The sequence below is a fragment of the Carlito syrichta genome, unplaced genomic scaffold (genome assembly GCF_000164805.1).
Source record: "Carlito syrichta isolate Samal-C Ts95f unplaced genomic scaffold, Tarsius_syrichta-2.0.1 Scaffold314774, whole genome shotgun sequence".
Taxonomy (NCBI): Eukaryota; Metazoa; Chordata; class Mammalia; order Primates; family Tarsiidae; genus Carlito; species Carlito syrichta.
Genome location: NW_007258870.1, coordinates 313,849 through 338,387, shown reverse-complemented (window position 1 = coordinate 338,387; position 24,539 = coordinate 313,849). Strand labels below are relative to the sequence as shown.

Below are 24,539 nucleotides of genomic sequence, written 5' to 3'. Positions count from 1 at the left end.
ACACCAAGAAGAATGTCTCAAGAAAAGTAGCTACCATAACACAAAATGCATGACTAAAACTCAAGAGCACAAATGTATTGCAATACTAATATATTATAGAAAGTGTGACATATAAAAAGTATTATAATAATATATTACCTATACAGTTTTATACTGATAAGACAAAGGCATATTTTATTCTGATTAACCATACAAAAGGTAGTATTTCCCAGGGAAAACAAGCAAGATAGGTGTGGTCTAAATATCAAAGACTTCAAAATGAAGCATAATTCTGGGCAATTGATGCAATGTTAGAAAGATCATTCTGGGAGAAATGTGTTATCTTCTGGAGTAATGCAGATAGCCTCAAATAAAGCATAACAGGGTTTATATAATTGATAAATGTTAAGGTACACAGATGGGGAGGTAGCTGTCAAATACTTGGAAGATGAGGTTGTAACTGGGAAGAGACTGGGATTAGTGCTGGAGATTTTGTTGTTGTTCACATAAAGCAGGTGACCCATTGAGGCTGAGAAAAGAGCTGAGAAGACAAAGCCTCTAGGAGCCCTCCTTTTAGGAGGTGACATGAGGAAGAGTAGGCACAGAAGGTTGCAGAAGAGTTCCCAGATTTAGAAATGTCCACTCTTCCAGAAAGGAAGAGGAAGTGTCCAAAAGAAGAATCACGGTAACTGAACTTGGAGCAAGTGGCAATTGGCAGGAACTGATGGTCCAGTTCTGTTCAGCGAGGGGAGAAGACAGCTTATAGGACAATGTGGAGTTAGAATGCAAAAATGCAAAATCATCACTGTCACCATGAGGACTATTCATAATAAGTAGGTTGGTGGGGAGAAAAAAGCCCCTTAGCCATAGCCAGTGTTATCAAATTGAGGCCCTGCAATTCAGGCTGGGTTGCAGAAGGGAAGTTGGCTTGCTTGCTCATGTTGTCAAATTTTCAAAGTAAGAGCATCCCATGCTGGATACTTGCTACACAAAAGCTTTTGCTATATAATTTGTCTTTTTGAGATAGTGATAGAAAGTGACATACTATTCCAGAGTCCACAAGCACCTCTCTGTCACACTTTTGCTGGTATAACAAGTAGAGTTCCAAGTTGGGGGTTATAGTCTTGCTGTCTTTGATTACCTTCCGCCTGACAAAAAGTCATAACCTAATGTTAAAGCATCCTGCTGTGCATCCTGTAGACAATCCCATTATCACACAACTCAATGAGTACCATTTACCATTACAAAGTATCGCCTAACAGATAACCAAGCTGATGTTCAATAAAGCTGTATCTGTGGTTTGTGAAGGCAACCTAGGCATGTCTCTCAGATAGGCTTTGCCAGAATGGGAAGAGTGAATTTTCATCTAGCTGGTGGTCAGAGGGTTATGAAGTCAAGACCAGGAATGCCAACTCAGTTAGCTTTATCCAGAGAAACCATGTTTCTCATGGCCAGAATGCAGCCATGAGTTCTGCTTTTGGGTCGCTCATTTCTTGAATGGGTTTTCAATGAATGGAAAGTTACAGAGCCTAAAGCGTATAGAATGTCATATATGAAGTAACTGACCTCAGAGCAGACCATTTTTGAACACATCCTCTAACCAATACAATTATTTTCTATAATAACCACAAAATAATCAATCATCATCATAATCGTATTGGTCTTTCTTTCATTTTAAAACAAATAACTATTTTAAAAGAAATTCAAATAGTAAAGGTACTATAAAGGTTCAATAAAATAGTTCATGTAAGAGGCGAAATTAGCAAACACAAATTCAATGCCTCGCAGTTTCCATTCTGCTTCAGTGTTTTGAATTTTAGTACAAATAAAAACTCTAAGTAGTCACACAGAATTACATAATTGAATAATTCAAGTTCTGTTCTTTATGTTTACAATGGCAGTGTTATTGTTGTTTATTTTGAATAAACTGTTTAAATTCAGGAATACATAGAGCTACAGGGATTAGAGACAGGAACTGCCCTACTGTGACTCCACCAATCTGGAACTCTTAGGAATGTCCTCTTGGAACAAACACATGTAGCTGAGTACCTACATGTTAGAGGTTGACTGAATAATTGGGCCTGGCCCCAATTAACTGCTGTGTAGAATACAGTGTTTAATAAAGAATCAATAACAAGAGTGTGTGCTAATTTGAAGATCACATATACATGGTTGACCCTTGTACAATACAGGTTTGAAATGCATAAGTTCACTTTTTCAATAAAAGTTATACAGAGCGTACCTGCCTCTCCTGCCTCCCCTTTCATCTCCTGCACCTCTTCCACCTCTGTGTCTTCCTCCTAGTTTACTTAATGTGAAGATGATGAGGTTAAGCCATTTTGTGATGATTTACTTCCACTTAATGAATAGTAAATATATTCTCCCTTGTGACTTTCTTAATAACATTTTATTTTCTCTAGCTTATGTTATTGTAAGAATACAGTATATAGTGCATATAATTTACAAAATATGTGTCAGTCAACTGTTGATGTTATTGGTAAGGCTTCTGGTCAACAGTAGGCTATTCATAGCTAAGTATGGGAGGATTCAAAAGTTATATGTGGGTTTTTTGCTGTGCAGGGGTTTGGTGACTCTAATCCCCATGTTGTTCAAGGGTCAATTGTATTTTCAAAACTCAACAGCAACGACAACAATTGTTGAGAGCTTAAACAAGCAAAAAAGAAAATTTTCAGGGAGAAGAATTTTATCACTGGCATTTCTAGAATTTCCAAACCCAGGGATATTAAAAAGAAGATCAAACTTTCAGTGGGTATTATTATTGTTATTCAATTCTCCACAGGCAATGCACCCCTTATTGTCTGCACTCACCCACTGTGCCTCCCTAGATAAACTTCTGATTGGATAGGCCTGAAGCTCCAGAAATACTTCCCAAGCGGTTAATTAACTACAGCCACCTGTGTTGACTGGCCAGGGATTAGTGTGTGACACCAGGAAAGCCATGCGCCTCTGAGAAGGATTGGTACAAAAGTCCTTCCAATAGGAGGACTCCATATTTGATGCTGAACCCTAACCCAAACAAACCTCTCTGTGGTGAAATTATTATGCGGCTTTGAAAGGCTTACAGTTCCTCTTTGGATAAGAAGAATGTACTAGGAACTCAGAGCAGTGGAACAACTGAGCAGGTCCTGTTCTTGTAACCTTAAACAGTTTAATGCAAAATTATAACAATTAAGGACACGGCAGTTCAAGTTTGTAATCACAGCACTTTGGGAGGCTGAGGTGAGAGAATTGCCTGAGTACGTGGGTTCGAGAACAGCCTGGGCAACTTGGTGAGAACTCATCTCTACAATAAATCAAAAAATTAGCTGGGCATGGTGGTGCGTGCCTGTAGTTCCGGTTACTTAGAAGGTTTAGGTGGTAGGGTAGCCTGAGCCCTGTAGGCTGACACTGGGGTGGCCATGAGTGTGCCAATGCACTCCAGCTTGGGCGAAGGAATGAGACTCCAACTCAAAAAAAAAAAATAGTAATGTCTTTGTATACTTTTCTAGTCTATAAGGCATGACTAGATCTAATATATAATTTTATTTTTACAAAAATATCTGAGACACAGGCCCTTTTGTCCTGATTTTACAGCCTAGAGTAAATGAAGGCTCTGAGATGTTAGTTGGTTTCCAAACATCACTGTTCATCCAAGGATTTCACAATGAAGTGGGACCCAAAGTGTGCTACTGAGTCCAGTGCACTTTCCCCAATATAGCTCTGAAGTATAGTAATAATAGGGACTGTTATAGATAAAATGATAAATAGAACTGTTATAGACAAAATGATAAATACTGGTTGCAAAAAGTTTGCAGTTTGTTATTTAGCCATAGTTTGGATTCCATTATGTTTAATCCTCTGACAATGTTCATTTCTATCTTGTCTACCTGGCAGATGCCTGTACATCTTTTAAGTCCTATCTCAAGAGAAGTCTTCATCTGGAAAGCCTTCTCTGACCCCAAAGGCAGAGTTTGTTGCTTTCTCTTTTGTGCAACCAATGGATCTCAGCACATGTCTCACATCCCTTATCTGACTAAACTGTAATCCCTGATTTGCATGTCTGTCTCTAAACTCAACTGTGAATTTCTAAGATCAGGAGCTGTAGTTTATAATTATTTGTATCCCCTGTGTCTTATCAAGGTGTCTGGCACAAACAAGACCCAGAGTAAATTTTAGACACTATGTGTCCCAATTTCTGGGGAAAAAATAACTGAAAGTATTTATAATAGAGGGTGAGTCAGTATAACATCAACCTCTCATAATGTGAGACTATATATCCATTAAGTTCTGCTTGCTTCTTCTTAGAGATGAGAATCAGAAATCTAGAGATACTTGCATCACTGACTCCACTTTCAAACTCTGATATTGAGAACATGATAAAATTATCCTGTAAATGAAATCAATATTCTATTTCTTAATGCTGCTAAATATATCTCCCAAACCAATCTTATAGCACATTAGCAAACTCTCACAGAATATTGAAACTGGAATGCAGCTCAATAGCCTGAATTTATAGGTAAGGAAATCAAGGTCCTGAGATACTTAAGTGACTTGCCTAAGATTTCATGTTTGGTTAAGAGAAGAGGCAAGTCTGTGAAAATTTTCTAATACTTCTTGCTGTCTCCATGACTCAAAGGGGAAAGACAATTGGTAACAACAAAGCCCAAGGGGAGAATTACTGGTGTGCTCACCCTCACAGTCTGCTCAAAAAAACTGAATGCTCAATACAAGAACTGACACAGCAAGGACTGACAATCTCCAGCAAAGAGGAATATTCTCTTGACCAAATTTACAGGGCTCTTTAAAATGCAAGTTACAGGGCTCTTTAAAATGCAAGTTTTAGTGGTACGCATACACAATGGAATATTATGCAGCCATAAAGAAGGACAAACATATGGACTTTGCAGCAACTTGGATGGATTTAGAATCTATAATACTCAGTGATCTATCACAGAAACAAAGAACTGAGTACCACATGTTCTCACTCATTAGCGGACCTTGAACAATATCATAATACTGTAAGAAAGGGATTGGCATTAGTGAGAAAGTGCCAGGTGGGGGGGAGCACACTTTATCCAATAAGGGTACCTGATCTCAAACCAGGTGACGTGGGGACCAAACTGAGGCCCAGACTTTACCTGTACAATGATCATTTGTATACCTAACCCCGAATCGTACCCTACATCTTTAAAACTTTTTTAAAAATGCAAGTTTTATCCTTGAGAGAACTGAAACAAAATTCTGCTCTCAAACTTTTGCAGCAAAGAAATTGATGTCATGAAGTGAGACATCAGGAAGGATTCTGGAGTACAGTCAAGCTTGAGAAATGCTACTTGTCAACACAAGTCATCTAGGTTCTAGGTCTAACTCCATCATTCATCTGTTTTACTACCATGGATAAATACCTGCCTTGTTGAATATTCCACATCTACTGATTGGTGATAGAAATGACTGTCTTCTTTTACAAGTTGTCACAAATGAGACACAACACATGTTGCTGTCACGTACTCCCTGATTTGATGTAATGAAAATAGCACTCTGTAACTTTTCCCCCAAACCCAAAATTCCAGTTTAATTATGAGAAAAGAAGCAAACAAACACAAATTGAGGGATATGATACAAAATAGCTGACTAGTACTTTTCAAAACCAGAAAAAAAAAACCAAACAAGAAAAGATTAAGAAACTGTCACAGCTCAGAGGACACTGAGGAGATATGATGGCTAAATGTAATATGATATTTTATATAGGATCAAGGAACAAAAAAAGAAAGTGATATATGAAAAAATTAGTTTAGTTAATAGTAACGTATCCAGCTTGGCTTCTTAGTTTTGACACATAAACATGCTAATGTAAGATGTTAACATTAGGAGAAGTTGAATAAAGAGTATACAGAAACTCCCTATATTTGCTTTACAGTTTTTCTGAAAGTCAAAAATCATTCCAAAATAAAAAATTTATTTTAAAAGATAAGATGACAACTGGAAAGGCTTCCTAACATTTAATAAGTGATATTCAAATGCTAGATCATATCTGGAGGGTAGATAGGTTTATATTAAAGAGCTTTGAGTGCATTCATGTGGCATTTTATTTTATTTTATTTTTGTCTCTTGTTTAGTTTGTTTTTTACTAGAAGATAAGCTGAATGGTATTATATTCTATCCAAGAAACAGTATCTTCTGTTAATCGTATTAACACATATTTGTAATGAAAGAAGCACTGGACCAATAGTAAAGTGAACTTATTTCTAGACCTGTTTCTATGTTGACCTGCATTGGAAACTTAGACAATAACTTCCCCTGGGTTGCTCTGTTTTCTCATCTGAAAAAGGAGAATAATAGTGCAAATGTTGTAAGAGTTGAAAGAATTAGTGTAAATAAAGGTGTTCTTATAACTACAAAATAATATATGCACATGGTGAGTTATTGTGCTTCCATGAGCTTTGGAGATAATGTGACTATGGGAAATAGGATTAATGTCTTTCCAAAGTATCCATATCCTAATCCTCAAAATCTGTGAATGTGCTATTTTATAGGGCAAAAGAGAACTTGCAGATATGGTTAAGAATCTTAAGATGAGGAGATTATCCAAGGTTATCCAGATGGGCCAAATCCAATCACAAGAGTTTTTATAAGTGGGAGGCAGGAGGGTCAGAGTCAGAGAATGAGAGGTGACAGCAGAAGTAGAAGCTGGAACTGTGCAAGGAAGGGACCATGAGCTAAGCCATGCAGGTGGCCTCTAGAAGGTGGAAAGGGCAAGAAAGCAATTTTTCCTCAGAGCCACCTGACACCTTGATTTTAGGACTTCAAAACTTCAGAGCGGTGGGATAACAAATCTGTACTGATTTTAGCCAATATTTGTAGTAATTTGCTGCAGTAACTATAGGAAACTAATTTATTTATCACATAGTTGAAATTTATTGAATGATGCTGGAGGCTAGATAAATTTACTGGCAGTGGGATTCTTTTTACTTCAAAGAGAGATTGAATGGGGGTTGGGGTAACCATATAGTGAATTCTAAGGGGAGAAACTCTATACCCTGAGTTATACTTGACATGAGCATCACCAGAGCCTGTTGGTGTGGCTGAAGGTGCAGCAGAAGGTGGCGAGGACTTGGGACGAGCAAGCACTGAGCCTGGGCCAGCAGCCAAAAAACCAAGGTCTCCAAACATGAGGACAAGGGCCTGAGTAAGGAGTAGGAGTACGAGCCAGAGTCTCAAGCCAGAGAATAAAAGGGCCAGATAAATGCAGGCAGGAGGAAAACATTTGGCAGAGCAATATGGGCTGGCATCTAGATGAGTCTCTGAGGGCTACTGCCCACAGGTGACACCTCTACATCGAAGCCCACCCACTGCTTCTTTCCTATGTCCTTGCACTGGAGAATGACTCCACTTGCCAACAAAGTGCCCAAACCAACCCAGGAGTTATGTATAAATTCCCTCCTCTCCCACTCCCTCTATATTTGTTGTTAAACTGGGAACGTTGGCTAAGAAAGCTGAAGTAGGCAAGAAGGGAGCGAACTCTGGTCTTCTTTTGTGAATACATTTCAAGTAAAGACAAGAAAAGCAATATCCTATCCAAAGAATACTATTTCCCATTTCCAAATTTAAAGATGCCAGATCAGAACAATGTCTACTTCATATTCAAATGCCACCCTATCTAATTGGATTGACCTCAGTAGCCTTTTTTGGTCCTCCGTCATGGGAAGGAATAAGGAGCACTATTCACTCCGTGAAGAAGTGAGGGTCACCGTGTTTGGCCAAATTCTAAGATGGACCCTGCTATAGTTTGTGTATTTACTCCTCCAAACCTCGTGCTGAAATCTGATCTCAAGTGTTAGAGTGGGACTAATGGAAGCTGTTTTTGTCACGAGGGCAGATTTTTCATGAATCATTAACGCCTTCCCTTAGGAATGAGTGAGTTCTCCATTAGCTCCTAAGAAAGGTGATTAAAAAGAGTCTGGCATTCCCTCACCCCTCCCAACCCCCACTTCCTTTCTGCATGTGACCTTTGCACACAATGGCTCCCCTTCACTGCCTGTCATGAATGGAAGCAGCCTGAGGCTTTCACCAGATACCCAGTCTTCCAGACAGCAGAATCATGAACCAAATAAACCTTTTCTCTTTATAAATTACCCCTTCTCAAGTAGTCCTTTTTAGCCACACTAAATGGACTGAGACTGATCATTATTTCTGAGGAACTCAGTGTTGCCCTAAAGATAACTGAAAATATGGAAGCGACTTTGGAATTGGTGAATGGGCAGAGGTTGGAAGAGTTTGGAGAGCCCAAAAGAAGATAGGATTCCTTAGAGATTAAGTGGTTGTGAGCAAAATGTTGATAGAACTATAGGCTGTAAAAGCTGCTGAGGTCTCACATGGAAATGAGGAATTCATTGGCAACTGGAGCAAAGCTGTAGTACAGAACTTGGCTGCTCTGTGCCCATTCCCTAGGGTTTTGTGGAAGGGTGAACTCAAGAGTGATGACCTAGGGAATCTGGTGGAAGAAATTTCTAAGCAGCAAAGCTTCCAAGAAGTAGGGTGGTTGTTTTTAACAGCTTATGATCAGATATGGGAGCAAAAGAATGATTTAAACGTGGCATTTATAATTAAAAGGGAAACAGAGTGTAAAAACCTGGAAAATATGCAGCCTGGTTATGTGGTAGAAAAGAAAACATTTTCAGGAGAGAAATTCAAGGGTATTGGGAGCAACCCTTTGCTGGAGAGATTTACATGAATAAAGAGGAGCCAGGTGCTAATAGTCAACATAATCCAAAAAAGGCCTTGAAGGCATTTCAGAAAACTTTGAGGCTACGCCACATTAAGATGCTGCCCCTGTATTCAAGCTGTTCCATTGCTCTGGCTCCAGCTGCGGCTGGAACTGCTCTGTTGGTCGCTCCAGAGGGTGCAAGCCTTGGCGGTGTTCACATGAAGCTTAGTCTCTACAGGCACCCAGAATGTGAGAGTGATGGAGGCTTAGTGGCTTCCACCTAGATTTCAGAGGATGTATCGAAAAACCTGGGTGCCCAGGCAGAAGCCTGCCACAGAATTGGAGCCTTCACAGATAGCTTCTACTCAGGCAATGCCCAGCGGAGATGTGGGAGCAGGGCTGCCACGCTTCAGACTCCAGAATCCTAGTGCCACCCACAACAAGTCACTCGGCCTCAGTCTGGAAAAGCTGCAGGTACTAGAATTAAACCTATGAAGGCAGCCATGTGGGGTGCACCCAACAAAGCCATGGGGTGGGCTGCCTGAGGCATTGGAAGACCACTTCTCACACCAGTGTGCACAGGATGCGGGACGTGGAGTTAAAGGAGATTATTTTGGACCTTTGAGATTTAATGTCTGCCCTACTGGGTTTCAGACTTGAATGGGGCCAGCTTACCTCCCCCCCTTTTTGGGGCCAATTTCTCTTTTTTGGAAATGTTTACCCAATGCCTGAACCACCATTCTATCTTGGAAGTAAATGACAACTTTAACTTTTTTATTACACAGGCTCATGGGTGATAGGACTTTTTTGCCTGAGTCTCAGATAAGACCAAGGGCTTTGGATTTTTTTTTGTGTGTGTGTGTGTCCAGGTCTCACTCTGCTCTCTGCTGCCCAGGTTGAAGTGCAGTGGCACAATCATGGTTCACTGCAATCATGGCTCACTTGACCTCGTGGGCTCAGGTGATCCCTCCGCCTCAGCTTCCCAAGTGGCTGGAACTACAGGTGCATGCCACCATGCCAGGATAATTTTTATTTTTTTTGTAGAGATAAGGTCTCACTATGTTGCCTAGGCTTGTCTCGAACTCCTGGGCTCAAGCAATCCCTCCCACTTTGGCCTCCCAAAGTGCTGGGATTACAGGTGTGAGTCCTGGGCTTTGGATTTGGAGTTGATGCTGAAACAAGACTTTTAGGACTAGTGAAATGGATTGATGGTATTTTGCATGAAGAAGAACATGAGGCTTGAGGGGGACGGGGGTAGAATGCTGTATATTGGATATTTGATCTTCTAAACCTCATGTTGAAATGTGTTCACCAGTGCTGGAGGTGGGATCTAATGGGGGGTTTTGGGATCATGGAGGCAAATCTCTCCTGAATGGCTTGGTGCCCTCCTTGCAGTAATGTGTGAGTTTCTGCTCTATTAGTTCCCATGAGAAATGGCTGTTAAAAAGAGCATGGCACCTCCCCTCTCCCTCAGACCTCCTCTTGTCACATGATCTCTGCACATGCCAGCTCCCCTTCCCCTTCTATTATGATGAAAGCAGTCTAAGGCTCTTATAGATGCCTGCTTCTGGTACAGCCTGCAGAACTTTGAGTCAAATGAACCACTTTTATAAATTGCCCAGTCTCAGGTATTCCTTTATAGCAACACAAACAGAATAAGACAGCCCCCAAGATTCCCACCTCCTGGTGTACACACCCACTAGTGTGAATGGGATTTGTGAGTATAATGGGGTTTTACTCCCTTGATTAGGTTACTTTTTCTGGCTATGATAAAGGGATTTTGCAGAAGTGAAATAATGTTCTTAATCAGTTGACTCTGAGTTAATCAGAAGGGATGTTATTCTGGGTAGGCTTGACCTTTACAAGAGATTCTAGGCCTTCCCAGAAGGGGGAGATTATAAGTGAGTGAGGTGCATTCCTGCCAGCTTTGAAGGAGCAAACAGGTGTGTTGGGAACTGTCTATGGAGAAGGGGCTGTCTATGGAGAAAGGCCCCCATCCCCAACTGCGTGAACTGAATTCTGCTGAGTGCCTACATGAGTGGTGTCTCCAGATGAGAATACAGCCAGACTGACACCTTTGGCAACCTTGTCAGACCCTAAGCAGAGGGTCCCATACCCAGTTAAGCCATGCCCAGACTACTGACCCAAGGAAACTATGAGCCAATAAATGTGTGTCATTTTAAGCTGCTAAATAAAAGAGCAATTCTTACATACCAACAGAATAACAATACATTTGCTACCTGGAGGAGAGAGGGGCATGCACAAACTCAGGCAGTCCATCCTAGATCAGCCAGCACACCCTGCTATCCAGCCTGCTTTTCCTCATAAGAGGATTATGAAGAAAAGAGAACTCACACTCCTTACCTGTGTCTACGTGACTTTTTAAGCAAAGAAAATCAGGCATTTTGACAAACACAGTTAATGAAACATCAGTAGTTAATGAGACATTAATGTTAACCCACAGGTGGTTGGGCATAATAACATTCATCATCTAATAACCTAGAGATTTTAAAACTACCCAACAAGAAGGGAATAGAAAATAACATGTTGGAAGAATCTATTGGCCGTGAACCATTTCTACCTGGTTTTAAAGAAAGCACCAGAGCATGGTGTGGTGACCGGTCCAGTCCTGACCAGAAACAGCAGTAGTGAACTTTTCTGTTAATCATTCAGAGGGACTCCATGTCATGATATCATGGCTCTTCACAGATCTCTGAGAAAGAGCAAACTGCTTATAGCGATTTATTGCTCTTTATTCCCAGAATATCTATCTACACACTTTCAGTATAGTCCACAACGGTCCCCATGAGCTGTCTCCGGCCACCTCCAGTCTCCAACCACTTTGGCTCTGGCACTTAGCACTCTGGTCACAGTAACCTTTGTTCCATTTTATAAATATGGGTCATGCCCACATTTGAGGCTCATTATTCTGCCTGGAACAGTTATCTAAGCCCACTCCTCACTGACATTATCCCTCCTAATCTCCAGGCTTAGTTTCCGTGTCTTTGGCAGGGTAGCTTTCCCTGATCTCCAGATTATTTCTGCTGGACTTCTCCAAACCATGAGTGCTTTCCCTGTATAGCACATATTAATCAGTTGTACTGATGTGTTTATTATTATTATTATTATTATTACTTTATAGCTTGCTTTCGTGGCTGAGGAATAGCTGTCTCCAGAGTCAAATCTTTGTTTTTGTCTCTTTCTTTAAGGGGCAAATATTCCCATCTGTTCTGACCCAAGTTGATTTAGCAAATATTGAGCCCCTGCTGTATGCAAGGCCTGGGCTGTGTCTTGGAGGGGTTTGTGCTGGGAGGAGATGAGTTCTCTGTCCTAGATGCTGGACCCTCCCCAGAGTCCTCTATCTTAGCTCACACCATGCTTCTACTTTGAATTCTGCAAGAGTTTCTTTCCTTCCATTAGTTTCTCATTCCCTTTAGCATAAAATCCAATCTCCCAACTGGTATGTCCCTCCATGTTCTGGGTGCTGCTGCTTGCCAAGGCCTAAATCCCTGAGCTCTTCTTATCCCAGTGAACACTCTCTTCCGAGCCTCTGGGACTTTGCCAACCTTGCTTCCCTTTGTGGAATACCATTCTTCTCTTCCTCCCTTAGCAGAATCTGGCTAACCCTCAGGAACTCAGTTTAGGCCTTACCTCCTGTGGGAAGCTCTCCTTGCTCTCTTAGGCTGGGTAGCCCCAGACACCCTCCAAGACAATACCAGAAGCATTGTAAGGTGATAGACATTACCCATCTCTCTCCCACTATCCTCAACTCTTGGAAGGCCACAGTGGAATCTCCACTGGTGTTTACCCAACCAGGACCAAGCATGGCCATGCTGAAAGCAGGTGTCCAGAGAGAGCCAGCGGGATGAGTGAGCAAAAGAGCTCAGAGTCAGTGATTTAGGAGTGATTCTGCTGAGGTGGCAGGATTGAAGAGAGGCTTTTCACCTGTTCTAGGGTTCCATGAAGCTGGAAAACTACATACCCCAATTGTCATGATTTAATACTGTAAAATAAAAGCAAACCCCTGGATTCTGGTGTCTCAGTATAAAAGGGAGGACAAAAATCTCCCTTTTTTATACTATTTTTTATTTTAAAGATATGCGGTACAATTCAGGGTGAGGTACATAAGTGGTCATCGTACAGGTAAAGTTTAGGTACCCTTATTGATGTTATATGCCCCGCCCCCTCCCAGTAGTGTCCCGCTACTGCCAATCCCTTTCTTATAGTATTATGATAAATGTTCAGGGTACACTTATGAGTGAGTGCATGTAGTACTCAGATCTTTGTTTCTGTGATATGTCACTGTCTTCAAACATTTCCACATGAAGCAGGCAGTGGAGGTGAGGGGCTGCTTATTATTTTTAACTATCTCTCCCACTGGATTATAAACTCCAAGTGGTTACAGGTCATCTCTTTTTGTAATCTCAGTTTCTAGCATAGCATAGTGCCTCCTCTAATAAGAATGCACAATTTCCCTACTGTTTTGGGTAAGTAGAATGTGAATAAACAGTGTTTGGCACAAATTTTCTTGAAATGTGTTAGATGTGTGTGCATATTTACACTCAGTTATGAATGTGTTGTATACATGCATACTTTATTTAATATATACATATATGTAATTCATATGTACTTTAAATGCTATCAAGCAAATCCCATGCTGATCTTTTAATACATAACATGATTAACCCAGTAATTTTGGTTTTAAAATCTTAGTTTAGTTGCTTGTCATCTCTCACCTGGATGACAAAATAAAAGAAACAAAAAACTCTTACTGAACCTTCTGCCTCTGATATCCTCATTGGAATACAGTTCATCTCCATCTCTGTGGCTAGAGCTGTCTTTCTAAAACTGGCATTTGATTTTTACTCCCCAGAGTTTAGAAATGTCTTATAATTCCCCTGTCTTTAAAGAGCTTGTGTCTAAACCCCTGCACACAGAACACACATAACTTCATAACTGAGTCCCCAACCTTGCTGGCCTCCTCATGCATCTTTCTTCATTCTGTACTCTGCCATTTAGGCACTCAGAAGTACCCACCACTCCCCAAAGTCAACTTAAGTTTTACCCCTCTTTGCCTGTGTGTCGTAGACCTCACATTCTTCTTCTTTTCCACTTTGAGTAACCCTGAACCTTGTCAAGACCCAGTTGTAACTTCCTTCCTTCAGTCTTGTACTGAAACACTTAACTCTGGAAGAATGCCTTGGACTGCAAGTGACAAAAAACCTGACTCAAAATGGCTCCAGCAGTAAGAAGTGTGTTATTGCACTTAACACAATCAGTGGCAAGGCAGTTCCACGGTTAATTCAATCCTCAAGTGGGCCATAAAAGACATGGGTTCTTCCCAACTTTCCATTTTGCTATCTTAGTGTGGCTTTTGTTTTCAAGTTTATTCAGCAGACTACCCTCACATGCCATGAATAGAACTGTTTACCACATGTGAATGTCTGCATTAGTGTATTAGTCAGGTTTTTCCAGAGAAAAGGAGCAGAATTGTGGGTGGAAAAGAGAGAGAGATTAATTTAGTTTAAAGAATTGGTTCACATGATGGTAGAGGCTAGCAAGGATGATGTCTACAGCACAGGTTGGTAGACTGGAGGTCCAGGGAAAAACTGATGTGCAGCTCAAGACCAAAGGCTTCTGGAAGTAGAATTCCCTCTTTCTCAGGTGACCTCAGATTTTTCTCTTGAGACTGTCAGTCAACTAATTGGATGAGGTCCACTCACATTTTTTTTTTTTTTTTTTTTTTGAGTTGGAGTCTCACTCTGTCGCCCAGACTGGAGTGCAGTGGCCGCTCCCGGCCACCGCAGCCTCGACCTGCTGGGCTCTGGCAATCCTTCCGCCTCAGCCTTCCAAGTAGCCAGAATTACAGGCGCACACTACCATGCCCGGCTAATTTTTTGATTTATTGTATAGGTGAGGTCTCGCCTGCCCAGGTGGGTCTCGAACCTGTGGACTCAGGCAATCCACTCACCTCAGCCTCTCAAAAGCGCGGGATTACAGGCTGCGCCACCGAGCCCGGTTCACCCACATTATAGATAGTAATCTGTTTTACTCAAAGTCTAATGGTTTAAATTTTACTCTAATCTTAAAAAGTAGCTTCACAGCAACATTCAGACACATTTGACCAAATAACTGGGTACCAAGTATAGCCAAATTGACATATAAAATTAGCCATCACAATGTCTAAGCCAATCAGACTGATGTCACCATGGTTGATACAGAGATTAGCCAAGAGCAACCCTCTAGGGCTGGGAAGGCGCTCTTCCCTGAGCACATGGCTATGTAGAGGGTGAACCTGCAAACACAGTCAGGGCTGTACCTGCAAGGAAGACTCTGGCTGTGGGTGGGGTCAAAAAAAGGTATGAATTTGGGCAGGTAAACAAGGTTTGTTAAACACTAAGGTAGAATCACAATACAGTACTCCTTCACATGTTACGTAAACCCCATTAGAGCTCTTGTTATCCTGAGTCATGGGTTTATAGCTTATCTTCCCATTTCAACTGTGGGTTCACCTTTGAGGAGAAATCGCAAATCAGTTACCTCTTCATGAACAGCTCCAAACATGATGCCTGGCACCAGATAGGTTCTTCATAAGTGTTATTGAACTGACAAAAGTGGGGGCATTTTGATGCTAAATTAACCTTGTACACGCCATTGCTATAGGAGCTCATATATTTTTATTCACCACAGCTGTGTTGAAGTCACAGATTCACAACTGTTATGCCAACTGACAATTATTTCTAGACAGTTTAGTAAGGAACTTATGGGACAATGAAACTAGTTCAAATATTCATACCAAGTTCTCTGTTCTTTCACACATCCCTAACCTGAAAAACATCAAGTAGCAAATCGAGGAACACTTTTAGCCTTATATTCAAGTAATGGTAAGAGGTACAAGTCCATTGTTTTCTCCAAGCACCCACTTAGAAAAAGTAGGTCATCTGGAGTCTGTCAGATGTTAGAGCCCCAGATTCAGTTACTTAAGTAACAAACTTTTACCCTTTTTTAAAACAGAGTTAGAGTTCCCAAAAGTTTAGAAAACTATTCATTAGGTACTGGTCAGATGTTAGAGCCCCAGATTCAGTTACTTAAATAACAAACTCTTACCTTTTTAAACAAAGTTAGAGTTCTCAAAAGTTTAGAAAGTGATTCATTAGGTACTGGTCTTCTCTACCAGGAAACCAGAAGTCTTTAGGACTTAACTGAACTAAACTCAGAGAATGAGGAGTCCTACCTCAGTTGGCCACCGTGTAGAAACCCTTGAGCTTACAAATTCAAGGAACATTTGCTAAGCAGCCTCCATGTTCCAGGCATCTTGAGAGACCCTCACTTGCAACATCACACTTTCCAGTGGGTAGCTCTCTGCATCTTCTCAAGCAGATACCAACAACAACTAACATGTACTGACTCTCCATGCACCAAACATTACCAAAAGCACTTTACCTCCGTTATGTGATCTAATCCTCATAAAACCTCATGAGGCCAAATTGTTTCTTATCTCCATTTTACAGATGGAAGAACTCAGGAGGTTTTGAGTAGACAAGAAATTTGCTGACAGTCCTGCCAACAGGAAAACTATAGAATCTAGACTCAAGCCCATGGTGGTCCCACTTCAGAGTCCATGATCAGACTTCCCATGTAGTGGGGTTTATACATATTCTCTCTTATTACTTCCCATGTAGTGGGGTTTATACATATTATCTCCATTAAAGTTGAGAATGAGGAAAGTTAAATTCTTTTAATTCAACACGTAAAGGAACAATAAAAATTCTTCCTTGTGGTTGTCTTAGAAATGACAACCAACTCAAAACAAGGCCTTAAACACACATAAAGAGAGTATGTGACAACAGACAAGAAAACACTTTTAAAAATATGAGGAAGAAAGGCAAAATTTTGTAGTGACCATCCAGTGCTATCTACGGGTACTTCTATCACTAAAGAGGGTGCTCTCTGTAGGGATAGTACTAATTTAGCAAAACTTATTATCACCTAGAGGAAATCTCCTTTGCTACTCTAATTTCATACTCACAAAATACAAGAGTATAATTATAAATAGAATTTATTTTTACATATTTAAATTTCAGTCACCTTCAAAGTACTCTCTGTTTGATGCGATACACCTACCGAGATGCTTTTTCCATTGCTCAAAGCAGCTTTTGAACTTGTCTCTTTGGATGCCTTTCAGTACTTCTGTTGTTTTTTGTTTCACCTCTTCCACATGGGCAAAATACTTCCCTGTGAGGACTTTTCTTCTTCCGGGGAAACAACAAGTCACTTGGGGTGAGATCAGGTGGATAGGGAAGGTAGGGCATGGGGGTCATGCCATTTTTGGTCAAAAACTGCTCAACACTCGGCACGGTTTGGGCAGGTGCACTCATAAATCACCCATAATGAAATGATCAAACGAGTTAAAAGAATCTCCAAAAAAACTCACCGAAGCCAAATACAACCTCTCACAACAACCCTAGCTTGTACTCTGATGCTGACGGGTTCCCAGCAGGAGAAGCCCAACAGGAGAAGCCTATACTATAAGTGCGCTACCCCCCAACAAATAATTCTGTTTTTGGGGGGTTCCCCCCATAAGTATCAAATGCTATATACCTATATTACTTCATGTAAACATAACTTGTGTCAATTAAATTGTTATAATATTGCCGTTAAAAACCAGGTCATTTCTAGATGAATTAATCAAGTTCAGTTTCTGTGTTCACTGGGCTAAAGAATAGATGTGCCATAGTAAATTTATCAAGTTAATTATGCTAATTTCTAAGGCTATTTGGCAGCCAGTTAGCTATTTCCTGGGTCACACACTCTCCCTTACCATGCCTGCTTACCCCTACTGCAAAGCTCCAAAGCACTTATTATGGCTCCATCATACAAATCAGAAAAGTGATGCTCAGAGGGTTTGATGACTTGCTTAGCTCTGTACAGCTGGTGTAATGGACTCTACAGAAGAACAGGAAAAGGAGACATAGCAGCCACGAATGAACCAAGTGACCTGGGACACTGCTCTTTCTACCAGCCACCAGCTACAGAGACCTCAACTGACACTGCTGGCCCTCTCCTTTTAGTGCTTGTGTAGGGACTTCATGTTGGTACCTGTTGAGAGCTTTATATCTTACTCTCACAGCTAAGCAATTAAAAATACTTTGAAATATGCCACCTACCTCCCCTTCCATCCTTCCCTTTAAGATTCTTACTTTTTCCCTTGCCTCTCTCTTTACTAAAGTCTTGCAGCAGCAGAAGCATGAGGGTCATAATGAGGGTAAGAGTAGTGGGAAGAGACAGACCCTCCACCTTGCTTCTGAACTAAAGTCCGTGGTATGTTTCTGGTTCTAACTTGTCTTCGGTTCTCTGTACTCTGACCCCATGCTGACAGCATCCTCTTTGCCTGTTATTTTTAGCAGGTGCATGACCTGATCTGCTAAGTCCCAGCCATGGATGCTACTAAAGTAACACTAGTGACAGCATGCATCCCAGCAAGCTCCATTGCCATGGTTAGCCTTTCATAGTTTCAGTTTTATTACTGTTCAGAAATGACTCTTCCTCACTTAACCAAATGTCAGTAGACACAGCTTCAGCCCTCAATCATCTATCACCTTCTCCCTGACAGAACATGCTACAGACAGAAGGACCTTGGGATTGTAGGTTCAGAAGGAAAAAAAAAAGTGTTCTAGTTAAGTTGCTACTCACTTAACAACGAACTTTCTCTTGATGGAGTATTCATGGGACACTGAAATTAGACAGCATTACCTTTTGCAATAATGTCAGGCCACATAGCAAAGATAAAATCCTGGAAATAACACCAGTTTTCATTCTAACAGTTTTTAAAAAGAAAGAAAGAAGAAGTGTGTACTTGCCTGGAACAAAGCTTCCTTGGACCACCTCCTTGTATGCCCACCAGCCTTCATGGATTTTTGGTGAATTCTGTTGAGCTAAAGGAAAAGCAAAGAAGAAAAAGAGACTGAAATGGTAGAAGAGAAGTATTGTGTCCCAGTCATCTAAGTAACAAGGGTAACTATTTATAAAATAACTTTTTTTCCACCCAAAAGTCATACCACAATAGCAAGCCACCTCCCCCTCTCCGTTAAAAAAAAGATCATTAACCTGTAAATATATTGTCTTAGATTTTTATTAAAAGTACGCAGACATTTCATTTAAAGTGAAAGAGATAGTAGTTGTATATTTAAGTCCCCTGCTACTTGTTTAACTGTCCTCATCTGCCCCCTACACACACACACACACACACACACACACACACACACACACACACCCTGCTGGGATGAAAGAGAGAAGGCAGATTCCATCCATGAGCCAGGTAATAACTCTGTCTGTGCATAGAACTTTTGTGTTTGGAGAGGTTGGAAGTTTGCCATAGGAGCAAGGCTAGAAGGCTGAAAGGTGCAACCAACTAGCTTACCCCAGGTCCCAGGGAGATTTAAACAAGAATATAAATAACTATGGTCAGGGTTTCTGACATCACAAGGAGAAAAGAGTGGAGAACTCAGGCTATCGAGACATATCTTAGAGATCTGGGTATTAATACTGATATACCTCAGAATAATCCTTGAATTTAGACAGTTGACAGGTGAATTGGGGCAATTCTAGTGCATGTATATTATAGCCCCACAATTATAGGTGATATATAAACTTGTATTTATCCCTTTTTAAATTAAGCTATATTCACGTTTTAGGTCCCAGTCACACTGGAGGAAAATAAGGTAAATTTAAAGGTATTTGTAATTTTGCTAGTATAAAATTAATGTTAAACTTTCACTTTAATTTAATTCTTTAAATGTTGGTGGGAGGGTTTGTTAGTTTTTGTTTCCATCCTTTCTCTTCAAAGTTCTAGTCATGAGACTCATCATTTTAGGTCGGAGAGAATGAGTTTAAGACAATGGGATTTGTGAGGAGAGAGGATTTGCTAGATTTCTCTAGCTTCCAGAAGAGCTTGTACTGCTTAGCTCCAAGTCTCAGAGCATAGAGAAGATGCTTTTGCTATATATGACATTAAGACCCCTGAAGCTTGTAGCTTGGTGGTTGAAGGAGATTTCATGACATCGGATGAATAAAACTGAAGCCACTCCTTTTGGAGCTGACAGTGGGGTTAGGGGACTTTGGAAGCAAATGGAGGAGGAACAAAGAGCCTATTTGAGGCTTTGGAGAGATAACACCTTTCTTTTGTGCCCAGCACAAATCTAGGGCACGAATGCATCAAAGTATATGAGATTTCCTAGTATTCTTACTTCCCATGTGGTGTGGACAGAGTTCAGAAGTTTCTACAGCCCTTGAGGAAGATTTTGAAGGCAGCTGAATTGGAGACAGTACATCTGCTCTGGGGCAGCAGGCAAAGGGAGAAGTAACCTCAAAGCAGAGACTGGGAGGTTTCTGTCCAGCCAGGGAGCCATGCAGATGCTTCAAACGACATTCGGGAATTCGCAGCACCAAAGAAAGACACAGAGATCTGAAGTCAGTCAGGAGACCTTTAGGTTCTGACCATGTCGAGAGGCCAGATCAAGAGTTACTTGGCTGCAAAATTCACCAAGTGGGTGGACAAAAAACATTTCTCTAGAGTTCAGAAAGGGCTCTGACTCTTCCTCTAGACCTTGGCACTACACGATTCGGACTTCTTCTCCTTTCCAATTCATTGCGTTCATCATAGGAGTGAGAGGGGAATCCTAAAGGCCTAGAAATCTGTGAGATCAAATATTATTTAGTGCGGTCAGACCTCATGGTCATTTATGAAACACTTTCTTTGTAATCCTCACCTTGATAATAATGAAATAAAATTCAATTTTATTTAGTGGGTGTATATAAGACCCACTAATAAAAGAAACCCAAGACAGAAACAACAACCAAAACATCCCACCCCTGCTATTTCTCTAAGCTTTAGCCTGGCTCTGCTAGACACAAAACACGTCTCAAGCCTGGAAAAGATACACATTTCTAACAGCTCGAAAACATTGGACTGCAAACACCATCTAACAGCTTTGCATCAGAGATAAGCCAGGACTGGTTTTCCTTATCACAGACATAAACTTCTGAGTTTTATCAAAACTCCCTAAGTTGTATCCAGTCAGGATTGCTGCCTGCCATGGAACAATTTAAACGATAAATACAACCTTTTCTCTTTATTCTCAGAGCCAGTTGATGGGGGAAGCCGCATGCAGTCTCTTGCATTTGTTTCATTATTCCAAGTAAGAATCCGCTCAGTACTAAGACATTTTTGTTTTATGTTAATTTTTTATCTAAATATTTTACATACAAAGTTTTGCAGTATTTACATGTATCATTTAAAAAAACCAGTGCAGTGCTTTCACTATAATATACAGGTGAAATAAAAGAAATATAACATCTATTTCAATGTGTAAATGCTTGAGCATAAAATACTAGAACATAAATTTGGCACATTTGTGCCTGCTAGCTAAATATGATCCACTCTGTTTTTGTACTGCCCAAGAGCTAAAAATGGCTTTACACCTTCAAATGATTGGAAAAAAAATCTTGTGACACATGAAAATTATATTAAATTTGAATTTCAATGTCCATAAATAAAGTTATATTAGCATGTGGTCATGTCCATACATTTACATATTGTCTATGTCTGCTTACTCAATGGCAAAGAGGAGCTGTTGCCACATAGACCATTTGGCCCATGAAGCTTAAAATATTTTCCCCATGGCTCTTTCCTGCAAAGTTTGTTGACAGCTAATTCACAGACATAATTTCACAAAGAATATCAATATAGTCAATCAATGGAATGCTTTAACTATAATATAAGGAGGGAATACAAGAAACATAATTTATAATAAAATATTATATATTTCAACATGTAAATACTTGGGCATGATGCACAAGAAGATAAAATAAAAGAAATCAGATGCTTGACTGAAACAGGCACAAATAATATCATTGTGCTGTATCGGAGATTCCAGAATACACCAATGACATTGCTTTCAGTGGTGTGATTTTCCAACGTTGTGAACAACTCTTGACAAAGTTCAAAACAAAATAAAGTACCACCTCCTCTTGATTTACAAAGTATTTTCATAGCTGAAGAACAGGTTATAATAAAACTTTGTAAGAGATGCTTTGTGTTCATATGCAAAATGGAGTTTGATTGTAGGCTCAGATAAATAACACAATTTTTCACTCACTTGAATGTCTGCTGGGACATGGAATAATTTATCATTGTTTGAGACTGTCTAATACATGGCAGATCCCATAGCATTTATGACTCCCGTCAGTTGATGCTAATTGCAACCTCTTTCATTAAAACAATCTCAAGTACCCTCATTCATTTTCAAAATATTCCCCCAGAAACAGTCATATCATAGCTGACAGTCATTGACCTAAAGGGACTATTTATAGTACTACTGATATGTTCTAAAGTGAAAATTACATTGAACACTAGTGAGAGGATAGTGCATAATCTAAATAGATAAACGATACATCTTTATATATCTGAGTTGTAGCGTTGTGTCGAGTACATTTGACACTCCATTACACAAAGAAATAGTTTTTTCTACTCTTTTTTGCCTATTTGACCATATCCTTAAGAAACTGTCATTTCTACAAGGGATAAAGCAGTGAGAGAAAAAGAGAAATAAAGATGCTTGCTGTCAAGATGGCAAGAAAGGGGATGCCAGCTCTAATGAAACCTTGAGTAAGAGGACAAGGTTTTCAAATTTTTAGATGCATTCACGTTTTCTTCCTCTTTCTCTCTTTTTCTCTTTCTCCCCCTTTCCTTCCCTCTTTTTACTTTAAAAAAAAAATTTCTTATTTATTTAGATTTAGAGTGTCACTCTGTCACCCGGGCTGGAGTACAGTAGCATGACCATAGCTCACTGCAGCCTTGAACTCTGGTCTCAAGCAATCCTCCTACCCCAGCCTCTCTAGTAGCTGGGACTACAGGCATGTGCTACCACACCCACACCTGGCTAATTTTTAAATTTTTTGTAGAGACAGGGTCTTCCTATGTTCCCCAGGTTGGTCTCAAACTCCAGGCCTCAAGTGATCCTTCTGCCTTGGCCTACCAAATTGCTGGGATACAGGTGTGAGGCACTATCCCTGGCCCCTCTCTCACTTTGTTTCCACGTGCACACCTCCTTTCACCCCACACAAACCCCTATAAGGAAGACCTACCAGTTTGACCAAAACATCAATTTAAAGACATAATTTAAAACAAAGGAGACAAGCCCCTGGATAAGTAAGAGTGTTGCAACTGATGAAACTATCCACTGAAAGCCACTGTTCCACCCAGAAAGTTGCAAAACACTTTGCTCTTTCCTCATTTCCAGTCATCACTTTTCAGCTATCCCATCCATTCAGAAGCAGAATTATGTATGATTTTAGCAGGTGACAAGCCAACCAAACCACTGGAATGAAGCTGATTCTAATGGTGGAACCACAGAGTTCCTGTTAGCTTCTTTGACATGCATTGCGAAGAACCAAATTCACCTCCAAAAATCAATCAGTCTACGTACAGCCTGTCTGATGTCTATCAATTACAGAATATAATAGCTGCTGACTTGAATGAAAGACAACAAAGGTGTTTTATGTAATATGTTTTTGAAAACCCTTGGATGCACAGTATGGCCTCATACTGTTTGGCAATTTGGAAAGATAGGATGACACACTTGAAAAGTGCCTCATTTAAAGCTCTGCTATAATACTATGAGAGGCTTATTATAGATGGAGCACCTAGAGAAAGACGAGGTTCTGATTTTAACACCTCCCACCAAGCTTCCAGAGTCATCTTGCTGTTTACGTCTGATTTGAAGTGAGCGGAGCTGATTGAGAATTCCTCAGAGCAGACAGCAGCCTTAGCTTTTGCAATACCCTCTGCTCCTCTTTGCCTATTGGATAGATCAGAATTTCTTTATTGAATGTGCAAACAGCCCCTGGAAAAAATACAGGTGTCTAATTTTTAAAAAATGTGTTGCTAATAAAAGCTGTCATCACTGCCAGATGAGATATACATAGCAAGGAAGAAAACTTTATTTCAATTTTCTTCTTTTTCCATTGTGGCAGTTTGAGAATTTAGGAGTTTCAAAGGAAAACTCAGAATCTCTGGATTCTGAACTTAGCAAAGTTCATTGCTACATTTGTTTCTTGTAGAGATGAGGAAACTGAGACACAGAGAAGGAATGTCACTTATCAAAGTATGGGGTCTTAGAGCAAAAGTCAGCAAGGTTTTTCTGAAAAGAATTACACAATACATATTTTAGGTTTTGAAGGCCATATTATCTCTGTGTTGACTACAGAACTTTGCCACTGTAGCACAAAAACAGCTAAGCACAATATAAATGTGTGTACCTGTGTGCCAATATAATTTTATTTACAAAAACAGACACAGAATTGGGTTTGGACTACAGGTCATAGTTTACTGACTCCTGTTTTGAAGCTACGAAGGATTTTTGTCACCTTGTTCTGCTTCTAAATCAAATGTTTAGAACTGAGCTACTTTATATAGAAAATCAGAAAGAATTTTGAAATATACGGGTTCCTAATTTAATGTACATGATATCTGGTCAATATGCACAGCAGAAAATATATGCAATACTCAATTTTTCCAGATTTCCTGAATTTGATCACCAGAGTCCATATAAAATTGAGTATGTCCCACTCCCCATCCAATTTCCACTGGGTTAAGCTACTAAAGTTGATGAGACCTCATACAAACAAAGCCCATAACTCCATGCTGGGTTTTCCAAACCAGTCTAAAGGGACCTGAATGATTCCCCAAGACCCCTTTTATTTTTTCTCACAAAAAATCTGATGGTTTTCCATCTGCCAAGGAAGTGTGGGCATGCCATCAACTTGAAAACACTTATGTTCACATTCTCACTGACCA

At 40.2% G+C, this 24,539-nt stretch overlaps 1 protein-coding gene across 3 annotated transcripts in view; it reads right to left on the bottom strand.

The window, feature by feature from the left end:
• CA10 (carbonic anhydrase 10) overlaps window positions 1–24,539 on the bottom strand; it is a 523,391-nt gene that overhangs the window by 427,881 nt on the left and 70,971 nt on the right. For all 3 annotated transcript variants that reach the window (XM_021719507.1, XM_008071879.2, XM_021719506.1), the window contains exon 3: window positions 18,544–18,618. In XM_021719507.1, coding sequence (XP_021575182.1) covers window positions 18,544–18,618 — 75 coding nt within the window. The remainder of the gene's footprint in view (window positions 1–18,543; window positions 18,619–24,539) is intronic.